Genomic DNA, 17,593 nt, shown 5'->3' with positions numbered 1-17,593 from the left:
AACAGTCTACCTTAAAAATGACACACTATTGGGGTGCCTGGTTGGCTCACACAGTTGAGCGTCCGACTCTTGATTTTTAGTTCATCATCTCAGGATTTATGGGAGCTGTGCTGGGCTCTATGTTGACAGTAGAGAGCCTGCTTGGGATTCTCTCTAGCTGCCCTTCCCCCACTGATGCTGTCTTTGCCTCTTTCAAAATAAACAAGTATTCTTAAAAAAAAAAAAAAGAAAAACCATTATTATAAGACTTCTTCTATGTATATAATTGGATGACTTCTAGCCATGAGCACACATTATTCTTATAATCAGGGAACAAAAAAAAGTAAAGTTGAGAACCTTAAAATGTACTTTAAAAATGGAAGATTGACTCCATAACAACTTTGGTCAGTGAAAATATAAGCATCCATTACTTGCAAAGTGTAATACTAGGCACCATAGGATAGTCTACAGAAAACAACAGACATGATCTTAATCCTGAACAATTTCTCAAAATAACGCCAAGAAGTGAAATGAACATATAAAATTAATTATTGTTATATACAGTAGAGAACCATAAGAGATCAATTGTTGAAATATATCAAAAGGAATCATGTATAACATCAAAGATCAAAATATTATTTTAGCATGATCCTTTCCTATATTTTTCAAAACAGGAAGGCTTGACCAGTATCTTATCTAAGAATTTAAAAAGTAACCAGGTTAGTTCTGACAACCAGATCTCTATGATGAAATATAAGCTCCTTCTCTAAGTATCTAACCAGACACTTCAGAAATATGCCCTCTAATACCATGAGAATATTTGAAATCTGGTGTTTTCTGACAGTGAAACCAAATCAGGTACTTACATATAATCTTTCCTTAAGAGAAATATTTCACTGTATCATTTTAATCACTGGCTCTCTATATCTACTCAGGACCATAAAATTTTGATTCTCAGTAACTTAATGGAATAATAATAAAAGAAGTGGAGCCACCTTTATTAGCAGTGTGTTTTAAGTATGTATGTTCTTGATTCCTATGGTTATCTAGTACATAATATACAGGGATGGTTACTTCTTAGATTCAATTTAATTCAACAAATATCAGGTTTAGTTATGAAAAGTAGGGATATCCTAAAGAAGTAAGATAATGTCTTAAAATTATTCTTTAAAAGGGGAAGTAGTAAAAAGAATGCCAGCTATATAGTCTTATTTATCCCTATTCTTGAGTTCTCATTCTGTAAACATGTGAATAAAAATTATATTCATTGTATAAAAACTTTTCATATAAATGATAATTCTTCATAAAATCATAGAAAAGAATTTTAAATCAAGTAGCACAGAGTTGTTTTCTACCAGTAATTCTTTTAAATAAGACACAGGGTAAAATAAGAGAAAAGTAATTCTAGTATGATATAATACATTAGAAAATGACTAGTGTATAAGAAAATAAAACTTATTTTTCTTTTTAATTTTTTAATGTTTTATTTATTTTTGATCGTGAGAGAGACAGCATGAGCAGGGGAGGGTCAGAGAGAGAGGGAGACACAGAATCTGAAGACAGGCTCCAGCTCTGAGCTGTCAGCACAGAGCCTGACACGGGGCTCAAACCCATGAACCTGAGCCAAAGCCAGACGCTTAACCGACTGAGCCATCCAGGCGCCCCTAAAACTTATTTTTCTTAAAAAAAAAGATTTGTTTTAAAAACTCTTTGTAATATTTTATATAATTGTAGTATTTATGTGGTGTTAGAAATTATTTTAAATAAAAAGTATCCAGACCTCAGCCATCAGTCAAAACTATTTTTTGTCATGGGTTATCTGTTGTGACAGAATTAGATAATTATTATATTTATTAATTTGTAGTTAAATAATGCATCAGTACATTTTCATTATAATTCAAAATTTTACTTAGAAGTCCCATTTCTCCCCTAGAAATGGGGAGAGTAATGACTTACCAATTTGGGACACATCCTTTCATTTTGTTGTGCATTAACATCCATATGTAATGTGAATATAAAAAATTATATTTTTTAAAGTCTAAGTGTGATCAGTTACGCTATAAATATTTTTTTCATGATCTAATTTTTCCATTTAGAAAGAGGCCGGGGGGGGGAGATATAGCTAGTTGATATAAATGGAGTTGCTTTATCTTTTTAAATGCTTCACAGTATTCCATATTATAGGTGCAGAATAGTTTATTTAACTATTGGTCTATCGACTAATATTTTTTTAAATTTATTTTTGAGAGACACAGAGAGCACGAGCAGGGGAGGGTCAGAGAGAGAGGGAGATACAGAATCTGATGACAGGCTCTAGGCTCTGAGCTAGCTGTCAGCACAGCCCTGACGCAAGGCTTGAACCCACAGACCGTGAGATTATGACCTGAGCCGAAGCTGGATGCTTAACCGACTGAGTCACCCAGGCGCCCCAATTGACTAATACTTAAAAAAATTTTTTTATTTTCGTGAGTGAGGAGGGGCAGATGGAGAGGGAGAAAGACAATCTTAAGCAGGCTCCACACTCAATGCAGAGCCCAAAGAGGGACCCAATCTCAACTGTGATATCATGAGAGGAGCCAAAATCAATAGGTGGACATTAAACTGACTGAGCCACCCCAAGTAACTGATTTTTTAACAATCTGATCTCTACAAGCTACAAATATTATTTATACCTGAATAGCACTTATTTTTACATCTACTATGGTGGAATTTGTAAACTGGATGACTGAAATTTGATAAGGCTGTCAATATAAAGCTTTCAGCACAGAAATGTTTGAACATATTTCACACTTCTTTAAATAAACCATACAGTGCAAAGTTGCAATGGGAGTTTTATTATATCATATTTAGTTAAATAAAGAAAAGAAAAAACTGGTTTATAAGGGTCTGTGTTTAGTCTCATAAACTCTAAAAAATCAGAAGATTGTCAAAAACAAAACAAATTGGAAGCTAAATTGTACAACCAAAACGAAGACTATTTCTAAATGGTATTATGAGTAATATCTAATTCCACTCAGGAACTGCTCAATAAAATACTTCAAATTTTGAAAATTATACATTTTTTTCAATATTTTTAAAAAGTTTATTCATTTATTATTTCTGAAAGAGAGAGCACAAGCAGGGGACAGCCACAGAGAGGGAGTCACAGAATCTGAAGCAGGCTCCAGGCTCTGAGCTGTCAGCATACAGCCCAATGCGGGGCTTGAACTCACGAACCATGAGATCATGATCTGAGCCAAAGTCGGACGCTTAACTAACTAAGCCACCGAGGTGCCCTGAAAATTTTACATTTCTAATACAAAAATATATCAATAACTATACCCAGTTGTTTTCTTAATTAGAGTAAGTAATTTCTAAGATAGATATACAATTTATTTAATGTGAGAGTAACCTCTGTAATTCAATTCTTATTTACAAAAGTTGAGGCAGTTTCAAATGTAGATAAAATACTTCCCTAGAGACTCGTAAGATTTCCTAGAGACTACATCTAAAAAGTAAAATTTGGACTGTATGAGAACTTTTGGATTTCTCTGTTCAGGCTTCAGCAAATTTAACTAAATAACAACAAAAAAGTTTAGATTTCTTTTATGCAATACTACAGGAGCAGAACAGAAGAGTGTAAAAGGGTGTATGTACCCATCAATACCCCTGGTTAACTAGAAATGTAAAACAACCATCATTAAAGTCAAAGTTTGTTCTTAAAATGTAAAATCAAATTAACAGTACCATGGTAGATATCTTGAAGTGATCCGCCACCACAGTATTCCATACAAATCCACAGTTTTTCTCGACTAATAAGAGAAGAAAATTATATTAGCTAGTAATTCTTAATCACTGAAATACCCCAAAGGCTTTCACTCTTCAGTACACCAAGGTTTAGAATAGATGACAGGGTGGAACAGAAAATTGCCCCAGCAGTCCGTTTTCCAGACACAGAAAAGCATAACAACTTCAGTTTCGTTCCCATCTTAAATGGTTTAGAATATAATAAGTTTTATATGACAGAACAGTTATTTGTAATTGTTTGTAATATTTATTGTCAGATAAGGTATAATTGCATAAAAAGGGGTGTCATTATTAAAATGACAAAGTAGACTACAAGAAAACCTGAGAAATTTTAGAAATTCAGACAATATAACTTTAAAAATTTATATATATAATAGCATTTACATGGAAGGCAGGGAGAGTGATTGTACAGAAATATAAAATATAAGAAGCGCAGATGCTTTTTTTAAATACCTGAGATAGCTCCCAAAGTAGGCAACGATGTTGCAATGTTTACATTCTTTAACCATAAATATTTCTTGTTGAATCAAAGAAAAATCATCTCCTGAAAAACAAAATGATAAAACTTAGTAACCAAGTTACATTTTGAGTCATATATGAGAAAAAGGGAAACTTTACAATAAATGTTAGAGATGAGGAATTAGATACTCTTAATATTTCAGCATAATATAAACTGATAGTCTTTCTAAAACACAGAAAAAAATCTTTGAACTCATAATTCCATTTAAAATTTTTTTTCTGAAGGAGATGTGCACAGAGATAAATATTTTCTACAATATGACAATAATGAAAGAATGGTTAAATAATTTATGGCACAGTTATACATATAATAAAGTTAAAACATGTTTTGATGTGAAAATATATTCATGATATATTAAATAAAAAAAGGATATTTTATATATGTTATATAAATACATATGTATAAAGAAAGAAATATCTTAAAAAACTTATACAATGTTTATGTCCAGGTGGTAAAAAATTAAAAGTAATTTTGCTCTGCTTGACTTATCACTTACCATATTTTCTAGTTCTACCCACATTGTTGCAAATGGCAAGATTTCATTCTTTTTTTTTTTAAGTGTTTATTTATTTTGAGAGAGAGAGAGAGACAGAGAGAGAGAGAGAGACAGAGAGAGAGAGAGAGACAGAGAGAGAGAGCAAGCGTGAATGTCAGTAAGGTAGGGTCAGAGAGAGACAGAGAATGCCAAGCAGGTTCTGTTCTGTCAGCACAGAGCCCGATGCAGGGCTCAATCCCAAGAACCATGAGATCATGACCTGAGCTGAAATTGCCAAAATCAAGAGTCAGACACTTAACCAACTGAGCCACTCAGGTGCCCCAAGATTTTATTTTTTGATGGTTAAGCAACATTCCATTGTATATATACCACAGTTTCTTTATCCATTCATCAGTTGGGCTCTTTCTAGGGTTTGGCTATTGACAATGCAGCTAAAAACATTGATTGGGGTGAATGTATCCCTTCAAGCTTGTATTTTTTATTTCATTCATATGTAGAATTTAACAAACAAAACAGATGTACATATGGGGTGGGGGGAGAGGGAAACAAACCACAGGAGACTCTTACCAATAGAGAAAAAACTGAAGGCTGATAGATGGAGGAGAGGGGGAGATGTGCTCAATGGGTGATGAGTATTAAAGAGGGCACTTGTAATGAGCACTGGGTGTTGTATGGAAGTGATGAACCACTGATTTCTATTCCTGAAACCAATATTGCACTGCATGTTAACTAAAATTTAAATTAAAAAAAAAGGGGGGGGGGCTGGGTGGCTCAATCGGTTAAGCATCCAACTTGAGCCTAGGTCATGATCTCGCAGTTGATGAGTCTGAGTCCCACATCAGCTGTCTGCTGTCCCCTCTCCCTCCACCTCTTCCCCACTCACAAGCTCTCTCAAAAATAAACATTGAAAAAAAGTAATTTTGCTTTCTTATTTGTAATTGCCAATTTATCATAAACCTGTTTGAGTTATTTAGGAAAAGTTAAATTAATATGAAATACTGGTTAGGGACACCTAATCTGAGTTAAGCTCAGGGGATGATCTCTCGTTCAGTGAGTTTGAGCCCTACATCAAGCTCTGTGCTGATAGCTCAGGATCTGGAGCCTGTTTCATATTGTGTCTCCCTTTCTCTACCCCTGCCCTGCTAGTGCGCTCTCTTTCTCTTTCTCTCTCTCTCTCAAATAATAAAGATTAAAAAAATAATAAATTAAAAAATGAAATACTGGTCAGTTATGGTAATTTCATCGTTATTATGGGAACACTATGTAAAACAGTATTGTCACCTCACCATCAAACTTCATTTTGTATAGCAGTCTTTTTTTTTTCTTTTTAAGTTTTAATTTTAATTCCAGTTAACATACAGCATTATGTTAGTTTCAGGTATACAATACAGTGATTCAACAATTCTATACATTTCTCACTGCTCATCATGGTAAGTGTGCTCTTAATCTCTTTCACCTATTTCACCCACCTCCCCTCTCTTTGGTAACCATCAGTTTGTCTCTATAGTTAAGAGTCTGGGGTTTTTTTTTGTTGTTGTTGTTTCTTTGTTCATTTATTTCTTAAATTCCATATATGAGTGCAATCATATGGTATTTGTCTTTCTCTGACTTATTTCACTTAGCATTATACCCTCTAGATCCATCCATGTTTTTGTAAAAGGCAAGCTTTCATTCTAAAAAAACAAAAACAAAATAAAACAAAACATCCTATTTCTTAAATGTCTGCCAGTAGAAGGGGGGCTTAATGGAGATAATTCAAAACAGATGATGACCTGTGTTTCCCATTATCGATTTATGCAGAAGTAGGGAGTAAATCCTGTAAATTACAGTAAGAAGCCTGCTCACCAAGGTGTATTGACTTTCTTTGTCCACTCCTGGGCACCAGAATATTGTTTCTCCATATATCTCACTCCTCTACCTGCACCTTTTCCATTACAGCGTTAAAACTGATCTTTTACACATGCTCATCTCCAATAAGCAGGCTAAATTCTAGTTTATCCTTTATTTTATCAGAAAGCCCTGAATTACAAATGAAAGAAGCATAAAGAATCATCTAACTTTGTTAATGTATACTACTCTTTAGATTTCAGTCTACTCACTTTCAAATGTTCACAGAAGTAACTTCACAAATGATGCCTAACTTTTTCTTAATAAAATTTTAAACAGCACATGTTTCATCTCAATAGCCTAAACATGCTTATGATCATTTGAAACCATGTTTGTACCATTTTACAGAACACACAAAATTGCATATGGGCAATTTCCACGGCCTGTGCCCCTGGAAGGGAGCAGAGCCACAGATGATATAAAAGTTTTCTTTTCCAGTGATGACCTTTTATTTTTTAAACTTTAATTAATTATTTTTATTTTTAAATTTACATCCAAGTTAGTTAGCATATGTATAACACCCAGTGACCATCCCCTATGTATAATACCCAGTATGACGCCTAACTGCTTAATGGTGTCTAAATTCTTAAACTGACCTAGGGGCACCTGGGTGGCTCAGTGGGTTAAGCGTCTGACTTCGGCTCAGGTCATGATCTCATGATTTGTGGGTTCGAACCCCACATCAGGCTCTGTGCTGACCACTAGCTCAGCGCCTGGAGCCTGTCTTCAGATCCTGTGACTCCTTCTCTCTCTGACCCTCCCCTGCTCACGTGCTCTCTCTCTCGCTCTCTTTCTCTCAAAAATAAATAAAAACATTAAAAAAATTCTTAAACTGACCTATAAAAGCCAGTGATTAATTAATACTAATAACAAATCACTACTTTCTGGGGAAATTTAGCTGAGGCCCACCCCACAACTATGGTCTCAGCAGAAGCTATGTGAGGTTGAAAAAGTGAAAAAGTGGAGTCTTGGTGAGACTAATATACAGTTTTTTACAGTGGTAGATGGAAGCTAGAGTTTACAAGAATAGGTCATTAATAACTCATATGTTTGGGGACTATGCCTTCTTTGATATATTTAGTGAATAAATTCTAGTTTTGAATATGTTCTTCATATAGCTGTTTCACCACTGTCTTAAGCTTTAATCTGAAGGGGGCAGAATCTTCTTTGAATTGAAACTGTGTCATGGAACAGACTTATATAAAGATAATATTTTTGTAGTCTATCCTGAAGGGCAGATAAGCTAAATGCAGTTATTTACTATGGAAGTAGCTATTCTTTGATGGCTTATATCAGCTTCTTCAAAATGATCTAAATTGGGGTTTATTTTTTTCTGCTGTTTGGGTGATGCCAGACGACTGTTTCCTTTCTCTGAAATACAGCATAAAATCCACTGGATTCGGAAGCCTCAGACCTAGATGTTCCAGCTCTGTTGTTAACATATAAATGGGTTTTGAGTAGTTTACTTTCTCAAAAAAAAAAAAAGACGTTTCATTCTTCATACTTAGGCAACATGAAGATGAACTAGCTAAGAAATACAGTACCCAACATCTGCAGCTTTGACGAAGTAACTGCTATTTCCATCTGGAGGTCTTGCTAGCACCCTGAAGTTAATATGCCCCAAGATACCAATATCTTCTTTTAAAAACCAATTTTCTCTTTGGACTTTCTATTTGTATTAATGATACTTTTTTTTCCTAAAGGACTAAACTCTGGCAGCCTCTTCATAGCCCTCCTAAGAGAACTAACCTCTCTGCAACAAAAACTACAATTTGTGTCATGTGATCTTCTACTTGCTGAAGGCACAGAGGTGGACAACTGATCTGAAAAAAATGAGATGAGCTAATTACATTTGGATCCTTGAAAATGTGAACCATGGAGGCTAAGTTATTGGTAATCAGTAGAATCATGTTAAAAGTGGAATATCAGAGTAGGAGTCTGAATGACTGTGGCTAAGGTTACTAGAGATGTACTGAAAACCTGGCTTATAAGTATGTCCTTATATTTGAAGGGAAAGATCCACCAGAGTTTGAATGTGTGCCAAAGCATAGGCAGAGACAGCTGGGAAATCACCAAGACCAGAAGCTTATTACTTTAGTTTCCTTTAGGGGGTGAGGGGTGTGTGTGGGGAGGGGCAGGGGGCTGGTTGGCTGCCTTAAGGAACTCAGCCTGATACTCCTACAAAAAAAAGAATGGCCCTCTTTAGCCAAAAAACTGATCCAGAGAGATAAGAAGGATGGCGGCTGTGTCTGGGATGGTGGACATTGGAATGAGTCCTGTGTCTTCGTACTCTTAAGACTGGCTTGAGCCCTGGAAGGCAGCTATAAAGAAGAAATGGACAGTGCAGGTATTAGTTACTTCATTCTGGGTTCTAGATGGTACTGACACTGGGATTTGCATTTTTATTTATTTTTTAACTGTTGCATTAGGGTTCCCAGTTAGAATGTTCAGTGACTACCAGCGCAGTGATTGCAGCCTCTACAAGTGTTTCAAGGCTAATATTCGAAGGCAGATTTGGTAATAAGGGCAGTAAGCACTGCAATATCCTAAAACCCAAGTTTTAAAGAGGGAGAAACTCTATTGCTGTACCTTGCTCCTAAGCCACCTCCTGTGTATCATCATATTACAACCCTAAACTATCTTTTTAAGTTTTGTTTTTAAAGTTTATTTGCTTGGGGCGCCTGGGTGGCTCAGTCGGGTGAGTGTCCGACTTCGGCTCACGTCATGATCTTGCGGTTGGTGGGTTCAGCCCCGCTTTGGGCTCTGTGCAGACAGCTAGCTCAGAGCCTGGAGCCTGTCCTCCAATTCTGGGTCTCCCTCTCTCTCTGTCCCTGCCATGTTCATGCTGTCTCTCTCTCTCTCAAAAATAAATAAAACATTAAAGAAAATAAGTTTATTTGCTTATTTTGAGAGGGGAGGGGCAGTGAGGGGATGGTAAGAGAGAGAATCTCAAGCAGGTTCTGCACTGACAGCACAGAGCCCAACTCAAGGCTCGAACTCACGAACTGTCAGATCATGACCCAAGTCAAAATCAAGAGTTGGATTCTTAACTGACTGAGCCATCCTGGTGCCCCTAAACTACAGTTTTTAATGGGACTGAGCAGCCCATTCCCCCAAACAGGCTACTCTATTAAAAAAAAAAAATGTGGCCTTATTATCTGGGATCACTCAGGCAATTGATTTTTGCTTTCAGCTTTTTAGTTTTAAATACAATTAGCCAATGTCAGTGTTTATTCAGCTACTAGCTGCTTCTGCTATAATCAGTCCATCAAAATTAGGATCAGGTTGGACTCCTGTTAACACCACACTTAAGGCATTTCTAAAAACATAAGGAGAGAAGAGAAGACTTAAAGGCAACAGACTAGAACTATTTAGGACCTACTGGTGGACATAAAGGGTGTAGGCATTCACATTCTGGGAATGAACAGGAATAAACTGGTTGGACTCCTCATGTAAGCGTCCTCTGGATTATACTTGGATTCAATATCCTTTTAAGGGTTTCTTGCAACCAAACATGTTCTAAAAGATAGTACTTGGGAAATGATTAAAAGCCATATGCCCCCTTAGAAAAAATAAAAAAGAAGGGTACCAGTTAGGCATTAGAAGTCTAGTTGTGACGAAATGAAAGGAAGCAATAAGAATCACTGCATACTCCCTCAAATAACATGGTAGATCATGAATTTAATACTGAGATAATCGATTAAGCCAGTATCTATAATTACATGAACAGCTGCTGACCTAAAGTAATTGAAAGGGATTAAAGTTGAGTTATAGTATGGTTCCTTTAACAATAGAGCAATAAAAGGACAATGCTAATTTCTAGAGCACCTGGCCCAAGGCATAGACAGAGAAATAGCACCATTATGAAGCCCTAGAGCACAAATCAGAAAGTCATCTTTGGAATTGCTGAATCATGACATCATAGACTCAGATGACTTTACAACTGCAATAGGTTAAGGAAAATAAATAAATAAAGGACTCTGACAAGTAGGATGGGAATATCTGGGAGTAGGTCAGATAATTCCCATGCCCCTGGCAATACATTTACTCTAATGTTCCTCTTTCCAGCAAAAGAAGTACAATCAACTCTGTAAAAGAGTGGACTCCCTACTGAAGTGTGGCCTATGATTAGAATGTCAATATAGCATGAGCTAAAAAATATATAAAATCAGAGCAAGGAAGAGATTAAATCCAGAAATAATTGTTGACTTCTAGGGAATATATTCAAAAGCTAGAGTTTTTTGGTTGGTTGGTTGGTTTTGTTTTTTTCTCCCACACCCCCTCACAGCCCACTAACAGTTTGGAAAAGAAGCTATTTCTATTCTTCAGAAGTTACCTGAGAAACTTCAACGTGCATACCTTCCTTGGTAAAGGCTACATATAATTCCTATCTTTACTCCCCCTTTCAAACAACATAAGAACATTAGAATGCTTAAACTCTATTGCCTCTTCTCAACTCATGCTATTGTTGACAAGAATATTAGTTCTTTTCTCACAAAGATCTTCACTATCATTATTATTTTGCATATAAGCATGCTTTATTTTTTTTTAATTTACTCATATTTATTCACTTTCTTTGCTCTTCCTTCCTTTCTGCATCTCAGGAGTTACCATCTGGTATCACATTCCTTTCGCTTACTGTTTATCTTTTAGGATTTCCTTTAGTAAGTTTCTATTGATGACAAATATGGTTAGCTTCTGTATTAAAAGACCTTTATCCTGCCTTCATTATTAAAAGATATCTTCACTCGATGTACAATTCTAGGTTGACAGTCCTCTTCTTTCAGCTCTTTGAAGATATCGACTGTCTTCTATCTTCACTGTTTTTGGTAAGTCACTGTTAAGTCTTAATAGTCCTTCTGTAGTTAATGTCTTCCTTATCTAGTTGATTTAAAGATTTTTTTGTCTTCAGTATTTTGCAGTTTCTCTATGATATATGCAACTGTGCATTAAAAAAGTTTTTTTTTCTGGTTGAAATTCTTAAATATTTGGTGTTTCCTATCAGTTCTGGAAAATTTTTCAACATCAATGCTTCGAACATTCCCGTTGCCTAACTGTATCCCTACTTCGATTAGATCTCAGTTGAATCTTTTCACTCTATATTCCATGTATTTTACATTTTCATATCTTTTTGTCTGCCTCTCTGCGCTTGCTATATTTTGCAGTCTCTTCATTTCTTCTGCAGCTATGTCTAACTGGTTACATCTATTATATATTAAATTTGCAATTATTTTTCATTTCTAGAAGATTAATTTGGCTTTTTTAAAAATTTGCTTCTTTCAATAGTTTATTATTTTTATTCATATTTTCATATGACTTTTATTTATCTAATCATATCATATATTGAGTATATAATTCCAAAATCTGAGATCTTCATGTTCTGTTGTTGTTTCTGCTGTCTCTTGCTCAAGGCACCTTAATTCCTTGTGTCTTAATTCCTTGAACTCTTATTTCTTGGAACTTTATCTACTGGAATTCTTTGTAGCTTGGGTCAAAGTTGAAAAACCACTGGTTTCTCTCTCTCTCTCTCTCTCTCTCTCTCTCTCTCTGTCTCACACACACACCTTCTTTATCCATTCATCTATGAATGGACACTTAGGCTATTTTCATATATATCTTTCCTACTGTAAAAATGGCAGTAATGACAATGGAGGTGCATAATTCTTTTTGAATTCGTGTCTTCATTTTCTTTGGATGAATACCCACAAGTGGAACGGCTGTATCACATGATGGTTTCTATTTTTAACTTTGTGAGGAACCACTACACCGTTTCCCAGAGACACTGCACCAGTTTAATTTCCAACAACAGTGCACAAGTGTTCTCTTTTTCCCATATCCTCACCAACACTTATTTCATGTCTTTTTGAGAAGAGTCATTCTAACAAGTGAGGTGATATCTCATTGTAGTTTTGATTTGCATTTCCCTGATGATTAGTGATGTTGAACATGTTTTCATGTGTCTGTAGGCCATCTGCATGTCTTCTTTGGAAAAATGTCTATTCAGAGCCTTTGCCCATTTTAAAATCAGACTATTTGGGATTGTTTTTGCTACTGAGTTGTTCAAAGTTTTTAGCAAACTGTAATGTGCGTAACTTTAAAATACTACCATCTAGTTTCACCAGAAATGAGAGGTAATATGAGAAGAGAATTAGGGGAAGGGAAAGTAGGACTCTGATGATCAGCCTTCCCAGGAATCTTGCTTCTGTTCTGGCTGTTGGCTGCGACTAGCTACAGACTTATTGAGCAAAATATGCATCTGTAAAATGAGTTAGAGGGAAGGCTGAAATTCAGACACAGACAGAAAAACATGGTGACATGCATCTGCCTGGTTTTCTAAGGCAGTCCTTACGTCTGACCAAAGAGATGGAAAATGAAACTAAAACTCAAAATGGTATCATCAGTATTGTTTATTTTCAATACTAATCATGAATAGTAAGTCAAACTTTATTTGAATGTCACCATTTGTAAGATGGTCCCCATATTTAATAACTATCAAATAATATTTAATGCATTTCTAATGAGATATAAAATTGTTTTAATCATTCTTAAAAATAATCATTTGTCTGTGTATACCAGGGGCAACAAAAATAGAGACACAGGAAGGAATGCTGACATTTTCTTTTTCTACTATTTTTGTGGCTAATTAAAAAAATTTTTTTCTGTGCTAATCTATTTTTATTTTTAACTCTAAGTTTCACTTTAGAATTTTTATGAGTGTTAGAAAAAGTTGCAAAAGCAATCTGTTTCAGTAACATTTTAAATATAGTATTATAAAATTAAATTGTGACAGGCAAGTCAGTAAATCTGTAATAAAATTCAGAACACTACAATTAGTATAAACATCAATAATCTATTTTTACCTGGGGTAAAAAGTATTATTAAGTTTATAGCTGGGATAACATTTACTTAAGAAAAAAATTCTTGTTTATGTTTTATCAGACAGATGTAAGTTTTTCTAAGTCATACTGGCAAATAATTATCTTTTCATGTCTAAATACAATTCTAAACCAGCTCATCTGTTAAATCAATACAAGAAAGCACTTTTGTATTATACTGGCTTTAGTGCAATTTTTTAAAAAGCTGCTCAGTGAAAAATTCATTTCTGAAATACAGCAGTCTCTGGAATTTTTTGAAGTTTCTGAACTGAATGTTGGGAAAATTCATTAGCATACCAACATATTTTTTACCTAATCATTCCCTTAAGTCTCTTCCAAAAATGTGAAAAACATCATCTACTTTGGCTTTATTAAAAATGCTTGGGGAAAAAAAAAGTCAACATAAAAACATTTTTTAAAATAGTTAATTTTTAATGTTTATTTATTTTTGCAAGAGAGAGACAGACAGAAAGACAGTGCAAATGGGGAGGAGCAAATGGGGAGACACAGAATCTGAAACAGGCTCCAGGCTCCGAGCTGTCAGCACACAGTCTGATGCGGGGCTCAAACTCACAAACTCTGAGATCATGACCTGAGCTGAAATTGGAAGCTTAACTGACTCAGCCACTCAGGTGCCCCCATAGAAACACTTTTTTAAAAAGATCAAGATGGCCTTACAGTTTTCCCTAACATACACAGAGAAAATGTCTATAAATTTTTGAGGGTGGAAGAAGAATGTGTGATACAAATAGTTCTGTATCTAATCAACTGGTTGCTTTTTTTTACACTCTAAGTCTACATAGCAGGTGGTCTCATGGAGAACACTGGAATTGCTTAGACTTTCTTGCTATAGCAAGCTCAAATTGTATCAGACAACTTTGATCAGTCTAGTCAACTGGCCATTCTTATTCAAAGGCAAAAGAAAGACATATATAATATTTATTTGTACAGAGACTATTTACTGAGTGCCTACTGTGTGCTGTATTATACTTTTCAGATGCTGAAATAAAACAAGAGAGACTATGACATATTTATTTATATTTACTATACACACACACACACACACACACACACACATATATATGGAAAGCATCAGGCACTCACATGTCCTATGCAGAGAACTAAAATAACAAGGGCTATCTTTAAATTAGGTAGTCAGAAATGGGTCTCTCTGAGGACATGACTTTTAAGCTGAGATGTGAATGACCAGAAGTCTTCTTCTCAAAAGATCATGAAACATAGTACTCCAGGTAAAATGAAGGGCTAGTTTAATCTTAGACTGTTTAAATAAAAAGAAAATGGAAGCAGAGTAGACAAGGAAAAAAATACATGATGAGCTTAGAGGAGACACGGCAAATCATGTAGGGTTCTATAAACAATGCTAAAAATGTGAATTTTAGTCTAAGTATGAATATTATTCTAAGTGGATTTGAAAGCTTCAGAGGTTTTAAGCAGGAGAGCACTATGGTCTGATTTGTGTTTAAAAGGATCACTCTGGTGACCTTGTGGAAACTAGAGAGATGGTGGCAGATGGGAGGTATGGGAGAGCAGAAGGGTAGAGAAGGTGATAAAAAAGCAGACAGATGTAGGATATGTTTTAGAGATAGAGTTGAAGAAACCTGTTAACAGACTGAATGGAATACAAACAAAAGAGAGAAACCAAGGTCGATGCCTAGATTTTTGCCTTGGCTAACAGCTTAACAAAATGGGGAAGACTGAGGGAAAAGCACATTTGGGGTAAACAATCAATTTGTGAATTCAAATTATACTAACCCTAATATATAAAGAAAAATGTATGTGATGACTATGATCTATTCTATTAATATCTGGTACAATATAAGCCAATCAGAATCGCAAGGACATAGCATAAAAAGACCAGTAGCGAGTCCTGAATCCAATGAAACATACAATGGGCACTGAATCCACTTAAATATAAAACTTAAATCCAAATAATTGGTATGTTATAATTCTTAAAAGATGGGCAGACTAATGCATACTCATGTTCCAGTATAATACAAAAATTCTCAGGCGAAAAACTCTAAATAAACCAAAAATGTCTGAAAATTGGGAGGTGAAGAGGCAGGAGGATATAAATATGTAAAATTCAACAACTTTAAACCTTGAAGTCAACGACTTTCAGTTCTTAAGTTAATAAACCAAAAACACACATTTAAGCATGTTATTCAAAGACTTACAAGCGATCCTCTGTTAAACAGTGTTTTTTAAAATATTTATTTATATTTGAGATAGGCAGAGTGCTAGCAGCAGAGAAAGAGAAGGAGACACAGAATCCTAACCAGGTTCTAGGCTCCGAGCTGTCAGTACAGAGCCTGAAAGAGGTGGGGCTAGAACGCAGGAAATGTGAGATCATGACTTGAAAGCAAGTCAGATGCTTAACCCACTAAACCACCCAGGTGCCCCAGCCATTCTCTGTTAAAACTAGACTCTGTATCCTTCAAATTATTAGCAGTAAAAATAAAGGAAACCTCTAGACATAGTATTTTAAAAGCTTCAAAAAACATTAAAAAACAAAAACCACAACAGAAAATGAAACATCTCACTCAACAATAATACAGTGATAGACTCATCTATTAAAAAGATTAGATTAGGTGTATAAAATAAAACTCAAATATAATTAAGAGAAACATCTAAAAACCAATGATGGAGGTGCCTGGGTGGCTCAGTCAATTAAGCGTCCAGCTTCGGCTCAGGTCATGATCTCACGGTTCGTGGGTTCAAGCCCTGCGTTGGGCTCTGTGCTTGGCAGTTCAGAGCCTGGAGCCTGCTTCGAATTCTGTGTCTCCCTCTCTCTTTGACCCTCCCCTGCTTGAGCTGTCTCTGTTTCTCAAAAATAAAATAAAACATAAACATTAAAAAAAATTTAAAAACCAATGATGTTTCAGATAGAATTAAAGTAAAATGATAGGCCCAAGTATAGCAGCTCTACCCATATGTTATATGCCACATAAATATAAACAAAAAGGGAAGTTGGCAAGCTCAACATTTGACAAAGTTAAGGTAAAGCAAAATAAGGCATCAAAGAGCACTAAAAATAAAAATCTTATCACAAAAAGTATGAAAAACTATCTGCCAGAGAGGAAAAAAAATGTAAAATCAATGACTTGTATAAATTATCAACAGCAACTAACTAGAAAGTGTAAGTGGGCGGAAATGCCATTCATAACAATAAGAAATATCATAAATACAAGTTATGTGGCAAGTTATAATACCTTCCTAAAGACCTGAATATAAAAAATTCTTCCTTTTGTCAAAATGCCAAATTAATAGGTAAATTAGCCTCAGAAGCATTTTCCTCTTCAATAGAAATGATTTAATGTCTCCTGAAAAAATATTATGAAAACAGGAAATAACTGAAAAGTAAAAGCAATGAAGATTATAAAATACAGTGTAAAGTAAGAGCTATCAAAAATAGGGCAGTAGTGAACAAAGAAAAGGAGGGAAAAACAAACACTGAAACAGAAAACAAAATGCATGGTTACTTAGAAATTTAGTTTATGACAATCAAGGAATTTCAAACCTGCAAATAAAGGACAAGAGTCTGTAATAAACACTGTTGGGAAACTGTCCAGCCATTTGAAAAAGAACAAACCTAGCTAGAGATCGCCTTCACCCCTCAGAACAAAATTGTTCCTGATGAGCAAATATATAAATGGAAGAAAAGAAAGGAAAAATCTAGAGGAAATTACAGTTAAGTAGTTTTAGAACTGTCTAGTAGAAAAGGCCTACTGAGCAAGAGGGGAATAGAGAAAGGAGGACCGACAAACTTATCCAGGAGGAAGAAAACTATTTTCACACAGAAAAGTATCACAAGCAGAATATGAAGGGAGAAGACAAACTGGAGAAAACTTGAAAAACATATGAAGAGTCACTATTCTCAAAGTGCAAATGGCATCTAAAAATCGGTAATGAAAGACAAATTGGTAGAATTCGGTAAAACCTAAGTATAGGCAAATAACTGTATGATAATGACCAAGTATTAGAATCACATTATCAAGCATTTATTGTACTTCTATATTATTCTTTTGGGGG

General features: G+C 35.1%; 1 protein-coding gene across 3 annotated transcripts in view; it reads right to left on the bottom strand.

Annotated features, from left to right (window-relative positions):
* MAP4K5 (mitogen-activated protein kinase kinase kinase kinase 5) overlaps nucleotides 1–17,593 on the bottom strand; it is a 104,743-nt gene that overhangs the window by 58,144 nt on the left and 29,006 nt on the right. For all 3 annotated transcript variants that reach the window (XM_029951624.1, XM_029951625.1, XM_029951626.1), the window contains exons 3-4: nucleotides 4,219–4,309; nucleotides 3,706–3,770 (exon numbers count right to left, since the gene is read on the bottom strand). In XM_029951624.1, the coding sequence (XP_029807484.1) occupies nucleotides 3,706–3,770; nucleotides 4,219–4,309 (156 nt within the window). The remainder of the gene's footprint in view (nucleotides 1–3,705; nucleotides 3,771–4,218; nucleotides 4,310–17,593) is intronic.

Source organism: Suricata suricatta, chromosome 9 (genome assembly GCF_006229205.1).
Source record: "Suricata suricatta isolate VVHF042 chromosome 9, meerkat_22Aug2017_6uvM2_HiC, whole genome shotgun sequence".
NCBI lineage: Eukaryota > Metazoa > Chordata > Mammalia > Carnivora > Herpestidae > Suricata > Suricata suricatta.
The sequence above is the reverse complement of the archived record's forward strand: the minus strand, read 5'-3'. Positions and strand labels throughout refer to the sequence as shown.